Source organism: Spinacia oleracea, chromosome 2, assembly GCF_020520425.1.
Source record: "Spinacia oleracea cultivar Varoflay chromosome 2, BTI_SOV_V1, whole genome shotgun sequence".
Lineage (NCBI taxonomy): Eukaryota > Viridiplantae > Streptophyta > Magnoliopsida > Caryophyllales > Amaranthaceae > Spinacia > Spinacia oleracea.
The window spans coordinates 99,983,701-99,995,599 of record NC_079488.1 but is presented as its reverse complement, the minus strand read 5'-3'; the positions used below and the strand labels follow the sequence as shown (position 1 = coordinate 99,995,599).

At 36.5% G+C, this 11,899-nt stretch overlaps 2 protein-coding genes across 4 annotated transcripts; one reads left to right on the top strand and one right to left on the bottom strand.

Annotated features, from left to right (window-relative positions):
• Window positions 1-402: 402 nt before the first annotated feature.
• On the top strand, window positions 403-5,321 carry LOC110802840 (uncharacterized). Its single transcript, XM_022008303.2, has 5 exons — window positions 403-567; window positions 676-944; window positions 1,327-1,441; window positions 2,754-2,872; window positions 4,835-5,321. Exons 2-5 carry the CDS (start codon window positions 721-723, stop codon window positions 4,884-4,886), a joined length of 510 nt encoding a protein of 169 aa, XP_021863995.1. The 5' UTR covers window positions 403-567; window positions 676-720; the 3' UTR covers window positions 4,887-5,321.
• A 228-nt stretch (window positions 5,322-5,549) lies between these two features.
• LOC110802841 (cysteine proteinase inhibitor A-like) lies at window positions 5,550-10,070 on the bottom strand. 3 transcript variants are annotated; one of them, XR_008928356.1, is made up of 3 exons: window positions 9,882-10,059; window positions 8,659-8,961; window positions 8,147-8,319 (listed from the first exon to the last, which is right to left on the bottom strand). XR_008928356.1 is itself a non-coding variant. In XM_056837476.1 (2 exons), exons 1-2 carry the CDS (start codon window positions 9,993-9,995, stop codon window positions 5,677-5,679), a joined length of 348 nt encoding a protein of 115 aa, XP_056693454.1. In that variant the 5' UTR covers window positions 9,996-10,070; the 3' UTR covers window positions 5,550-5,676. The 3 variants fall into 3 exon arrangements, 2 of the variants coding, with proteins under 2 accessions (XP_056693454.1, XP_021863996.1); XM_056837476.1 differs by lacking the exons at window positions 8,147-8,319; window positions 8,659-8,961 and adding an exon at window positions 5,550-5,910 and having other exon boundaries at window positions 9,882-10,070; XM_022008304.2 differs by having other exon boundaries at window positions 8,147-8,961.
• Between the last annotated feature and the right edge of the window lie 1,829 nt (window positions 10,071-11,899).

Genomic DNA, 11,899 nt, shown 5'->3' with positions numbered 1-11,899 from the left:
CACCTAATTTCGGTACGGTTTGAATTTGGGTTTGTAAATTTCGAGTTTGGGTGAATTTTTTATTAGTATAACCTTAAGCCCTATTTGGTTCATTATTAGTAAAGGAAAGAAAGAGAAAACAAAGAAAGGGAAAAGAAAGGAAAGGGAAAGAGATTTTATTTTCCTGTGTTTGGTTCAAAGGAAGGAAATGAAGGGAAGAGAAAAAGAAATATAAATGACAGCTTTTAATTTTTTCTTTCCTATCAAATTCCTCCCATTTAAGAGGAAAGAAAAGTGAAATTTTTACAAATAATCTTTCCTTTTCTTTCCCATCAAATTCCATGTAATTTATCTAACCAAATATGAGAACATAATAAAACCATTTCCTTTCCTTTCCTTTCTTTTCCTCCCAAATTCCTCCCAAATTCCCTCAACCAAACAAAGGCCTAAAGCACCTTGGTTATCAAAAACATCAACAGAAGCTGTTAAAAAAAAAAAAAACATCAACAGAGAAGAAAATCACTCATCAGCTGGTTCATCTCCTCCTCCTAGCCTCTCTCGGATAGCTCCCTTGCGCCTTGCCAACTGGTAAGTGAAAGAAGTTCAAATCTTTCTATCATAACGAACTCCATCTAATTTTTGTTCTTAATCATAATTAAATCGGTCTAAATTTGTGGGTTTTTCATCTTTGATCAGAATCAAATCGTGGGCAAATTTGCTTAGGTTTTCAGGAGAGATAAAATGCAGTTTTTCGGGACAACGGAGATAAACCCATCACCACCAGCGGTAACAGCGGCCGGAAACAATGCACACATGATGTACATATTCAATAGAAATGGGGTTTGTTTGCTTTACAGGGAATGGAATCGTTCACTTCATACATTGAGTGCTCAGCAAGATCAGAAGCTCATGTTTGGTCTCCTCTTTTCCCTCAAATCTCTCACTGCTAAAATGGATCCTACTAGGTTAATTTTTTGTCCCTTTTTTGGAATTTGTTTATGGGTTTTTTTAAATTGGAAATTGTTGAAATTTTGGGTATTTTGGTGTTGATTTGATTGATGAGAAAACCACCCACAAGTAAAAAAATTTAAAAGATTGATTCATGGGTAAGAAGGTAGTTTTGAAAATGTGATTATTTTGGTTCAATATTTCGATTTAGTGGCTGAATTGTTTGATTCAACAATGTGATCTAGTGAGCACTGTGGAGAATGTTAAAATTATACAATTGCTGCTTTTTGAGGTTAAGTTCTTAGATTTCAAGATGTTTTATGATGTTGCCCAATTTGATTGATGGGACTATGATGTGTGTGGGAATATTGATGCTTGAAATTTGTGATATTTGAACAGTGCCGATAAGGTGAACCTTGGGGTGCCTCAATTGCCTGGCCAAGGGTGTTCTTTTCACAGTTTCCGCACCAATACCTACAAACTTAGTTTTATGGAAACTCCATCAGGAATAAAGGTAGATCCGAAAGCTTTTGCCTACAAATTTTGTTTTATTTTATTTCTTTGATACTTAAATGCTATATGGTATGTTTCTATCATCGTACGTTAGATTTTTGTTGAAATCCTATATACATAATTCCAGGTTCCTTTCACCCATCATGACATAATCCCACAATTGTTAGCTTTTGTTACCATTTGCTTGAGAAGCTTTGGCACCTGTTTAATAGGTTGATGGTTCTGAACTTCGGAGCAGAATTCAAATTTCATATTGTCTTTCAACTCTAATAGTCGTATCTCAATGGCTTAACTTTTCAACTCCGAACCCCCTATTGTTCGGCTTTAATAGCTAATGAGCACCCACCTTTATCAATGCTGCCGGACCATGCTTTCCTACTTTTTCCATTCACAGATCGTCAATGGAAGTATCTGTATTAATTTTCTTTCTTGACCTCCTTGCATTTAGCTATTGACCTATTTGTTATAAGACAGTTAACAAGAAATAGAAGTCTGATTCTAATTTGGCCAGTAAGAGTATGGGATTTGAATTATAAAGCGCGAAAGAAAATGGAAAGTTAAATCAAAGATTGTCAAATTTACAAAATGTGATTGAGATGGGAGCCTTTCCTTGGGTACAAGTTGTTTTGGTTTTAATCAGTAAAGGGTCACTAGTTTTGTATGGTTGATAAAAAATCTGAAGTTCCGAACTGCAGTTGTTTGTCTCGTACTTTTCAAAGAACAAAGTTTGTTAATGCAAACTGAAGGATGTATCGACTATCAACCCTCATTGTTTTTCCTGTGCTTAGACAACACCTTTGCCTTTAGATCATCTTCCAACTGTTTCCCGGTTATTAGCTTTGTTTTATGGTTAGTTCTTGTTTACTTTCTCTTACTATTTCTTTTCACATTATTCTTCTATTTTTAGCATACCACATTACCCAGGTTCTACTTAAGAGGCTTCTGCCTATGGTGGATGGAAAGAGTGGGGTCAATTGTTTGAAACAATACCCATGAAATTCTGGAGATGTTATTTACAGGATTCCCTTGGTTAGAAAGGCATATATAGGTTTACTTCATGACAACAACAAAAAAAGCCGTGGATAATTTTGTAAAAACATTTGACTGATCTGTTGGTTTCTAAATTGGTCCTTTGTATTTAGATAAGGTTATGTCTATCTGATATTGAGGACCTCTGCCTATATCTTTGTAGTTTAGGGTGTCGTGTACTCGTGTATCTTTAGTATAACCATATCATATGCTGTCTTTGATGTAATATAACACATTTCATTATTGTTAACTGATTCCTGTACATTTTATTTTTATGTTGGCAGCTTATCTTGGTCACTCACCCTAGAACTGGTGATCTACGAGAATCACTAAAGTACATTTACAACTTGTATGTTGAATATGTTGTCAAGAATCCACTTTATACTCCCGGAACTCCAATCAAGTGAGTGACTTACATTTTACATTACTGATAGATTTGTGGTTTGTCTGACGTATCGGTGAATGATTTAATCGGCCTTTTCTCTAGTTTCTAATCCACTCTACCCCTTAGCTTATAATCTACCTCTAGTGCTGTACAGATTTATCCTTGAATAATTTTATCTTCTTTGTGATTATGTAACTTGTTTCAAAATGGCTAGACTGGGTTAACTATACTTCTTCAGCAACCCTTTGGAAATAATGTCTTCAAATACAATTTGAAATTGACACGCCTTTCTCTTGTGGATCATGAACCTCTTTCCTTGTTAAGGAAAACATTTATCTGTTTTTTAAACTGCTACTTCGAATTGATCTCAACTAGGCCCTGTTTCTCCTCTAAGCTCTTCCCCTGTTTAGTCTATAAGAGGTGATTTAGGCTTTCAGTTGGATATATGTTGATCTTAGGAGAACACACAAAATCATGATGTACTTAAAATGAAGTATTAGTGTTTTGTTGTTCCAAAAAGGAGTGAGTAGCTGAAGAAGGGGAGTTGGGAATTTGAATTGTTTCCTTTCAACTGCAAGGTGTTCCTCTTCCTCTATTACCTTGGACCTTGGTAGATCATGCTTTCCGTCCTTAAATTATCAATGTTATGTAACCCTGTAAAGGCTGTCCAAGTCTTTTCTAGAAATACAGGAGTTGGTAGAGGGTGGATATTTTGAAAGATGCACATCTCGTATATTTTTAGAGTTATGATCTCCTTTGCATCATGAAGCTGCATAACTGAATCTGATAATTTTCTTGCTAAATTAGAAGAGTTTTGCTTCTGTAGTTTCTCATCATTGGCAAAGGGTGGGAAACTTCTGTAATTCTGTTGTCTGCTGTAAGTCTGCAAAGAGCATGCCCAACCATACTTGTAAATGTTTACGTGATGGTTTACGGTTAGTGTTGGCACTTAGCAGCCATACTCAATTCAGTCCTATTCTGCCAAATGTGTCTCTTTTTTTAGCTCCTACTGGGTCCCTTGTCTCCTGAAATAAATAGAAAAAGTAAATATTTTCCCTCAAGCTTGACCAGAGATGTTACAACGTACTTCATATTCTGTGGTCATTCTCAATAGGTTTGAACTATATAGGCATGCCATTTTATCACATACAAGTACACCTTTATTCCTCTTGAGTGGATCGTGCAATGTGCACCCACTGCTCCAAGAGTTGAAGCTATATATGTTACTAGGACCCAGATAAGAGTGTCAGACTCGGGCATGGCCCAAGAGTCTAACATGGAAAATTCTAAACTGAAGATGCGAGGACACTTAGAATCCAAAGAATCGACTGGGACACGCGATCAAGGATACTTTCCTATATGAAATTATGTATTTCGTAAGAAATAAAACTTCTGTAAACGTTTCCCTTATTGGACAAAATTGAATTTTCCGGGAGTCTCATTTGGAGTGTCAGGTATCCGATATTACTTGAGTTGAAATGAAGAGTCCGGGTTATCATAAGCTTGAAGAATGGCATTGACGTCTCTTTCATCTTTTGGAACCATGAATGTACTAGTTTCATGTCCGCTTCAATAGATGTATAGAGAAACAAATTCTTCTTCGGGCAATTGGGGCCATCAACTTTGATGGTGTTGTAGAAAGATCCGACTGATGTTTTGTTGATATCATGATATAGGCCACTAAGCGCAATCTGAATGGATAGCACTAGCTAAATCCATAGATTCTTTAATGAATTAATTCATTCATCAAAGTATTAGTTTCTGGTATCGATTTTTTTATCTGCCTAGCAACGTTTATTCACCTGTTTGTGCTATGGTTTGTTATAAAATGAGTTTTACCCTTACATATACTGGATATATATTTTATGTTTGGTTGTACATTTCAAATTTCTATCGGTCTTCATAATTAGATTTCATTTATCAAATGACTGTTGGTTGTATTGCTACTAATTACTCAATCATGTCCACCCACTTTCTTAGGTATGAGCTGTTCAACACTACTCTAGACCAATATGTTCGAGGCCTGGGTTAATGTCTGAAAGACGGCTAAACTGGAATTCACTGGTGATGCAGCATCTTGCTTCTTTTCTGATATGAATTTACAACTGTCAATTCGTTATCTTATCCTTGAACAAGATATATACCTGAAAGTGAGCTAGAAGCCTACAAGTGTTGACATTTCACGATTTATACTTTGGTGGAAGTCGGAATACAGGGAGTCTCTTCTTTACCTTGTATATTTGTCAGATTCTCGAGGATGTTGAGCATTCACCAGAAATATTAAATTTGCAGCAGTGTCTGTTGTTCTGGGTTTTGCTGATTTAACAGATGTGTGTTGTTGATTATATTATAAGTGACTGAGCACAAGATTGATTTTTTTTTTCCCCCAAAGGAGCGCATATACGATGCACGATTCATGTACTGAGTATTACACTGTGAATAATAAGAAGTCACTCATAAAATAGGACGACTCGTTCCCATCTTACATTAAGGCCTTATTTGTTTGATGTTTCACTTGACTTGTTTGATCGTCATGTAGTGTTGTTTGTAGCCATTTAGATCCCGGCATACGTAGCACACACTCACAGGTTGTTATCAGTTTGCTTACTCTTATAGATGCAATAAACTACATTTAGCATCATGCCTAATGTCCTAACAGGTAATTAGGAGTAGTAATTTCATGAAAGACTTTCAATTCGAGTTAATAGTAATAGTAGTGATAGTAATTCATTGCTGTTTAGATGTAACTAAGCACATCAAACACTTATTTATACACTATCATAATGTGCACACTCTTTAGTGCAGCATTGAAGATTGTTACTCTAGTTGGCAACGGCGACATGTGGCTCGTCTTGCTCCTTGGCTACAAACACTTCGAGTATCCGGGTGTGATTCCATGGCTTATCATAAACTATGGCAAAATATTCATTGGTGATGGCCATGGGTGCACCATGGACAAGAATTCCATTAGTTGCCTCAAGAATAATATAGTACTTCATACCAGAACCCATTTGGTATTCTGCTTCTATAATCCTGATAAACTCAAGGCAATCTCCCTACAAAGTTCATAACTCACAACCATTAGCTACTCAATCATTGGTAAATCGGTTAGCTTTACTCCACAACTAAAATAAGATATTAAAACTGTGACATTCTGGTTCCTAGCTTTTTGTTTTTAATAGTTTGCACGTTATGAAGTTGTTTGGAAAAGAAACTTCGAGAGGATTACATATTCTTCAGCTACGATAAAAAAAGAATGTTATCGCATGTCTTTTTCATTGGTTCTTGTTGCCGTTAAAATATAATGTGAGGTGGACTTTGTTGTATACTTTTTAAAACCTATTCTTAGTAAGCGTATATGGTAGGTCAAAGACCCCGAATCAACAAAGGCCCAACAGTTAAGTCAAGCCCAATTGAGGTACAAGCCCAAGAGGAAGAAACAGAGCAGCCCAACAAAGGACAAGCCCAAGAGAAACGCGAGCCCAGAAGAATCAGGTTTCCAGCGCCAGTTACAAACAGGTTAAAGGGCTTGGAATAAGTCAGGGTTAACGTGGCCACGAACACCCGGTTTCTCTCTCTCACCCAAGCAGTTACAGGATCAACTTCCACTCTTCTGCAAATTGCTCTTCAACCGCCTCTTACTAGGGGTATATATACATAAAAAAATCGGCATTTACAAAGACACCATCAACACAAAAACAAAGCATTTCTTACTTTCGTAGCTTTCGTAGCCTTAGCCTAACGCTTAGTGTAGTCCTAGGCTTAGTAGCCTAGCAGTAGCGTAGCAATAGTTCGTGGTGTTTTCCCTCAAGTATTGTAGAATATATGGCATTTATGTTGTGTATTTTTCCAAACATTCAACCATGGAGGTACATTTCTTCAAAAATTAATGTTTGTCCAATTTTTTATTACATATCAGTCAATGACATTTGCTTAACTTTGTGTGCTGTTTTACTTAAGCATTTCATTTCACAATAAGTTTTTCATAAAAAGTTTTGCATTTGGTGATTTCCTACAAATTACCTATTTACAAGCGAGACCTCTACATACTAAGGCCAGCCGTCGCTTAAGGGCAGTATCCCTAGACACCTTTATTCGCCCTACAGAATAAGGTGTTATTGCTTGTTCGCGTATAACGACAACAATATTTTGGCGACCATAGTGAGAGTGATAGTCAACAAATTGATAAAACTCTTGCAAATCTGACTGCATAATTCTTCATCAAAAATTATTCTACCTAAGACTATGAGAAAATTATGCCACCTAAGCCTATGAGAAATAGAAGAGGAAATCCACAAGAGGACGATGACCAGAACAATGACATCTTTTTAGAAAACCCTCCTAGATCAACAACTTAACCCCCGTCCATGAGGACAATACACTTCCTCTCCTAATCCTACAGAGATTGAAAGGCCACAAGTTGACGCTAGAGCATCTAACTCGAGACCAGCTAGACGATTCCTCTCCTATGAGGGGCCGGTGGTTAGTCTTCTACTCACACTAGAAATCTAATAAGTACCTTGTACACCAGGTACTTAGAGATCGTGAAAGATCTATTGGCTGAAACTAGGGAGATCTAGAGGGTCCAATTTTATTCTAATTATTGTATATATGCTTGTAGAATAGTCTGCTAGAGTATTCACAGTTATACTAAATAATGTATCAAAATCTTATAGGGAGTCAGTCTCGAGGCAATAGACAAAATTATAATTGACATATATTAACAATATTATGAACACTACTAATCATGCGTTAAAAGAAGTGTAGAAACTGAGTTCGTGGTTAGGTTAGAACCACTAATTAAAAGGCATAGTCAATTGAATGAAAGCCCTTGACAATGCTAGTAATCAACCTAGAAATGAAACGCAACAACATGTACAAAGAAATGAACTGCCACTAGGATGCCCTCTAAATCACATTGAAATGTCCTAGAGTCTTATTTGGAGTGTCAGGTATCCAATATTACTTGAGTTGAAATGAAGAATCCGGGCATCATAGACATGAAGAATGGCACTGACATATCTTTCTCTCTAGAACCCAACAATTTGTAAATGGAAAATCAGGATAAACCGTGAATGTACTATAGGAATGAATTCTTCTTCGGGCAATCGGGACCATCAACTTTGATGGTGTTGTAGAAAGATCCAACTGATATATTGTTGATATCATCATACGGGCCACAAACACAATCTGAATGAATAGCACTATCTAAATCCAAGGATTCTTTAATGAAAGCAATTATTTCATCCAAGTATTAGTTTCTGGTATCGATTCTTGACCTGCCTTCGCAACTTTATTAACCACTTTGTGCTATGGTTTATTATAAAATTAGTATAAATCATTTTACAATGAAAACGTTTTACACCCTACCAAACGGAGCTGAAAGACATTCGTTCTAAGTAACAGTAGTATTAGTAGTAGTAGTAGTAGTAGTTCATTGTTGTTTAGATGTAACTAAGCACATCTGTTCCGGGGTTGAAACGATGGAAGGAGCGTCCTTGATGTCTTGAGTTCCGATCACGTACGGTGCCTGCAAGATGAACTCCGGGCCAAGGGGGGGTCCCCGAGGCGGAGCCTCCGACGCTCAAGTCAGTACAATTGATGTATAAAATGAGGTGTTTAGGGGAGAGAGAGTAGGGTGGCTTCTCTAGGGTTAGAGAATGGCCTCTTTACCTTGCCCTTTGAGGGGTATATATAGTGCCTTTGTTGGGCCTTTGAGGCCTTGTAAGGGATATTGGGCTTGAGTGGATTTTATTGGCTTTTAGGTTAAAATGGTGGGCCCATTTTAACACCCCAACAACATCAAACACTTATTCATACACTTTTATATATAATGTGCACACTCTTTAGTGCAGCATTGAAGATTGTTGGTTATTCTAGTTTGCAATGGCGATACGTGGCTTGTCTTGCAACATAGGCTCGAACACTTCGAGTTTGCGGGTGTGAGTCCATGGCTGATCATAAACCTTGGCAAAGTATTCATTGGTGATGGGTGCACCATGGATAAGCAATCCATTAGTTGCCTCAAGAACAATGTAGTACATCATACCGGAAACCACTTGTTGTTCTGCTTTTATAACCCTGATAAACTCAAGGGGTATTCCTCCCTACAAAGTTCATAACTCACAACCATTAGCTACTCAATGATTGTTAATTCGGTTTGATAAAATCAGATATTAAAACATGAGACAATCTCGTTCCTTTTTGTTCTTTACTCTTTGTTTTTAATAGTTTTTAATGCACGTCTGTGAGACTGCTAATTATTAACAAGAAAACCATACTATTACAACTCATAATCGACAGTTAACATGAAAACTATAACTATTAACATGGAATTATAACTATCAACCCAAAGCGCACTATAACTATTAATACGAGAATCTTATAGGAACGCATGGTGTTATTAGAAAATACTTACTCGCACCGTTTTGACTGGACACGCTTGCCAATGCACAACTTTGACCACCAATAACTTTAACTATATATTATAAAAACTTATAAAATATGGAAAATTTGTTAGAAATGACCTTTTAACACACAAAATTATGAGAAATGACCTTTTAGAAAAAAAAGTTGTGAAAGAAGGCCCATTTGGTTTTTTTTGTTGTGAATAAGGACCATAAGTGATTTTTCGGTGGTCAACGACTGTTTTCCGGCATTGACCATCATGTGACACGCACGTGTCTTAAATTTTAACAATTTTTTTATTTATTAAAGTTTTCCTCCAATATTTTCCCCCACCCCCAACTAACTTATTAAGATGAAACCAACAATATATTATATACTAACATCATGTGCGAGTATTAAGGGACGGAGGAAGTATAACTAAGTAAGGGTGCGTTCTCTTAACCTAATTTTCCAGTATTTTTACGAACTTATATTATACTTCGTATGAACTTATTAAAACTTATTTTATTTATAATTGTACTCGTTAGCTCTTATTTTTCATGAACTTAACTGAACTTAATTTTCTTGAAATGAGTGGAAATAAGGTGAACAGATCAAAGCATATATAATCACAACTTACTTCCTTGTTGTGTTCCTTAACGGCCCAATTCGCGATCTCGATGATCTTTGGACTGTTTGGGTCGACAGGCTCAAGGCCTCCAACTTTCTTCTTCAGTTGAGCAGAGCAACTCATTTTTGCGTTTGATGTTAGTGTGCAAATGTGTGTTGTTATGTGTCTGTTGGAGTAATCTAGTTTAAGCAAACCCTCTCTATTTATAGAGTCGGACTTCGAAACAAGAATTCCATTTTTATCATCTCTGCTTCAATCTTTAGTGAACATATTCTTAGAAATTTAGATTCTTAGAAATTTGAAGGGATGAAATATTCTTCAACCATGATATAGAAAGATTACATTATCGCATTTCTTCTTCATTGATTATTGTTGTTAGATTTTATATTTTATGTTTCTTTGACGATCCATATGAAATTAAATGTGTATGTTATGAAGTTGTTTGGAAAAGAAAATTCGAGAGGATTAAATATTCTTTTGCTACGATAAAGAAAGAATGTTATCGCATGTCTTCTTCATTGATTCTTGTTGTCGTTAAAATATAATATGAGGTGGACGCAGAATATATTTGATATTTCATGTTATCTAAAAAAGGGTGGTAACTTCAGGTAAATGTCGAATTTGAGTTTGATTACTTAGTATTAACTATGAAGTATAGTATTTTTAAGTCGATATTTACTTTTTAATCACTACTATAAATCAATATTGAACGCTGAAATCGATATATTTCCTCTGTTTTTTATTTATTATTGCATTATTTGTAATTTTACAATATTCACACATACTCTCTTTTTATCATTTTTTTTTGTGATTTATATAGAAGGAATTATATAATCATTTGGGATCTTGTTAGATTTGTCTCGGTATATATTTTCAAAATATTTAAACATGTACAATTATGTTAAATTTTGCTTTATTTTTTATTTTTTTTAATGGTAAAAGCAACATCAAAACTATGATCGTTGGGTAGATCTTGCACTGGACATCTCTCGCACATATCACTGAAATATACAACCTTTTCGAATGAACAATCTAACGATTTATTGTAGTGGCGAGGGTGATTGTCACTCGATTCATCAAATGGATAACTATTGCTATCCCGCATAATTCTTTACCAATAAACTAATTTCACGGTAATTCATTAGATCTGCGATTTTGAACATTAAAAAGAAAAAAAAAATAAGAAAAAGCTTCCCGAGGATAAAAGAAAAACTTTGTATTTCGAGGGAGAAAAATCCTCGCAGAAGGAGGAAAATAGATTATTTTTTTTCCAATTGAAGGTCCCAAGTGTAACATTGATATGTATTTTACGTTATAATTTATTTTTTAAATTTTTGTTGAACAAGGTGAACATTACTGTCTTGTCTAGGGAGAAAACTATCTGCTATATTGAAACCTCTCATTCCCTTTGTTATTGTTTGTTTGTCCATTTCAATCATTCCCTTTACTCCTCTCATTCCCCGATTTCCCTCTACCATGATTCCCCACCCCCCCTAGGGTATCAACCTTACCCCCAAAATCCTCTTCAAATCATCTTCCTTGACCAACATTGACCAACTTATACACCACACCACACCACCACCCAACTCCAACACCACAATCGCCGCCCTCGCAACCACCACCACCTGCAACCACCCTGAAACCAACCACCACCACCCATAAACCAACCACCACCACCCGTAACAACCCCAAAACAAACCACCACCATCCGCAACAACTCGAAATTAACCACCACCACCCACTACACCTGTTGAGGAACATCGAAACGACGATAGAAGGAGGGAGAAGGAGAGGTAGGAGAACGAAGGGCGGCGGCGGGAAGAGGGAGAAGGAGAGGAAGGAGAGATCGAGAAGAAAAGGAACAACGGCATGAGGAGGGATAAGGAGAGGTAGGAGAGATAAGAAAAGGAACGGCGGTAGGAGGAGAGAGAAGTAGAGGCAGGAGAACGAAGGGCGGTGGTGGGAGGAGAAACAGTTCTGGCGGTACGTGGGGGAGGAGAGGAAGAAAAGGAACGCCCGCAGGAGGA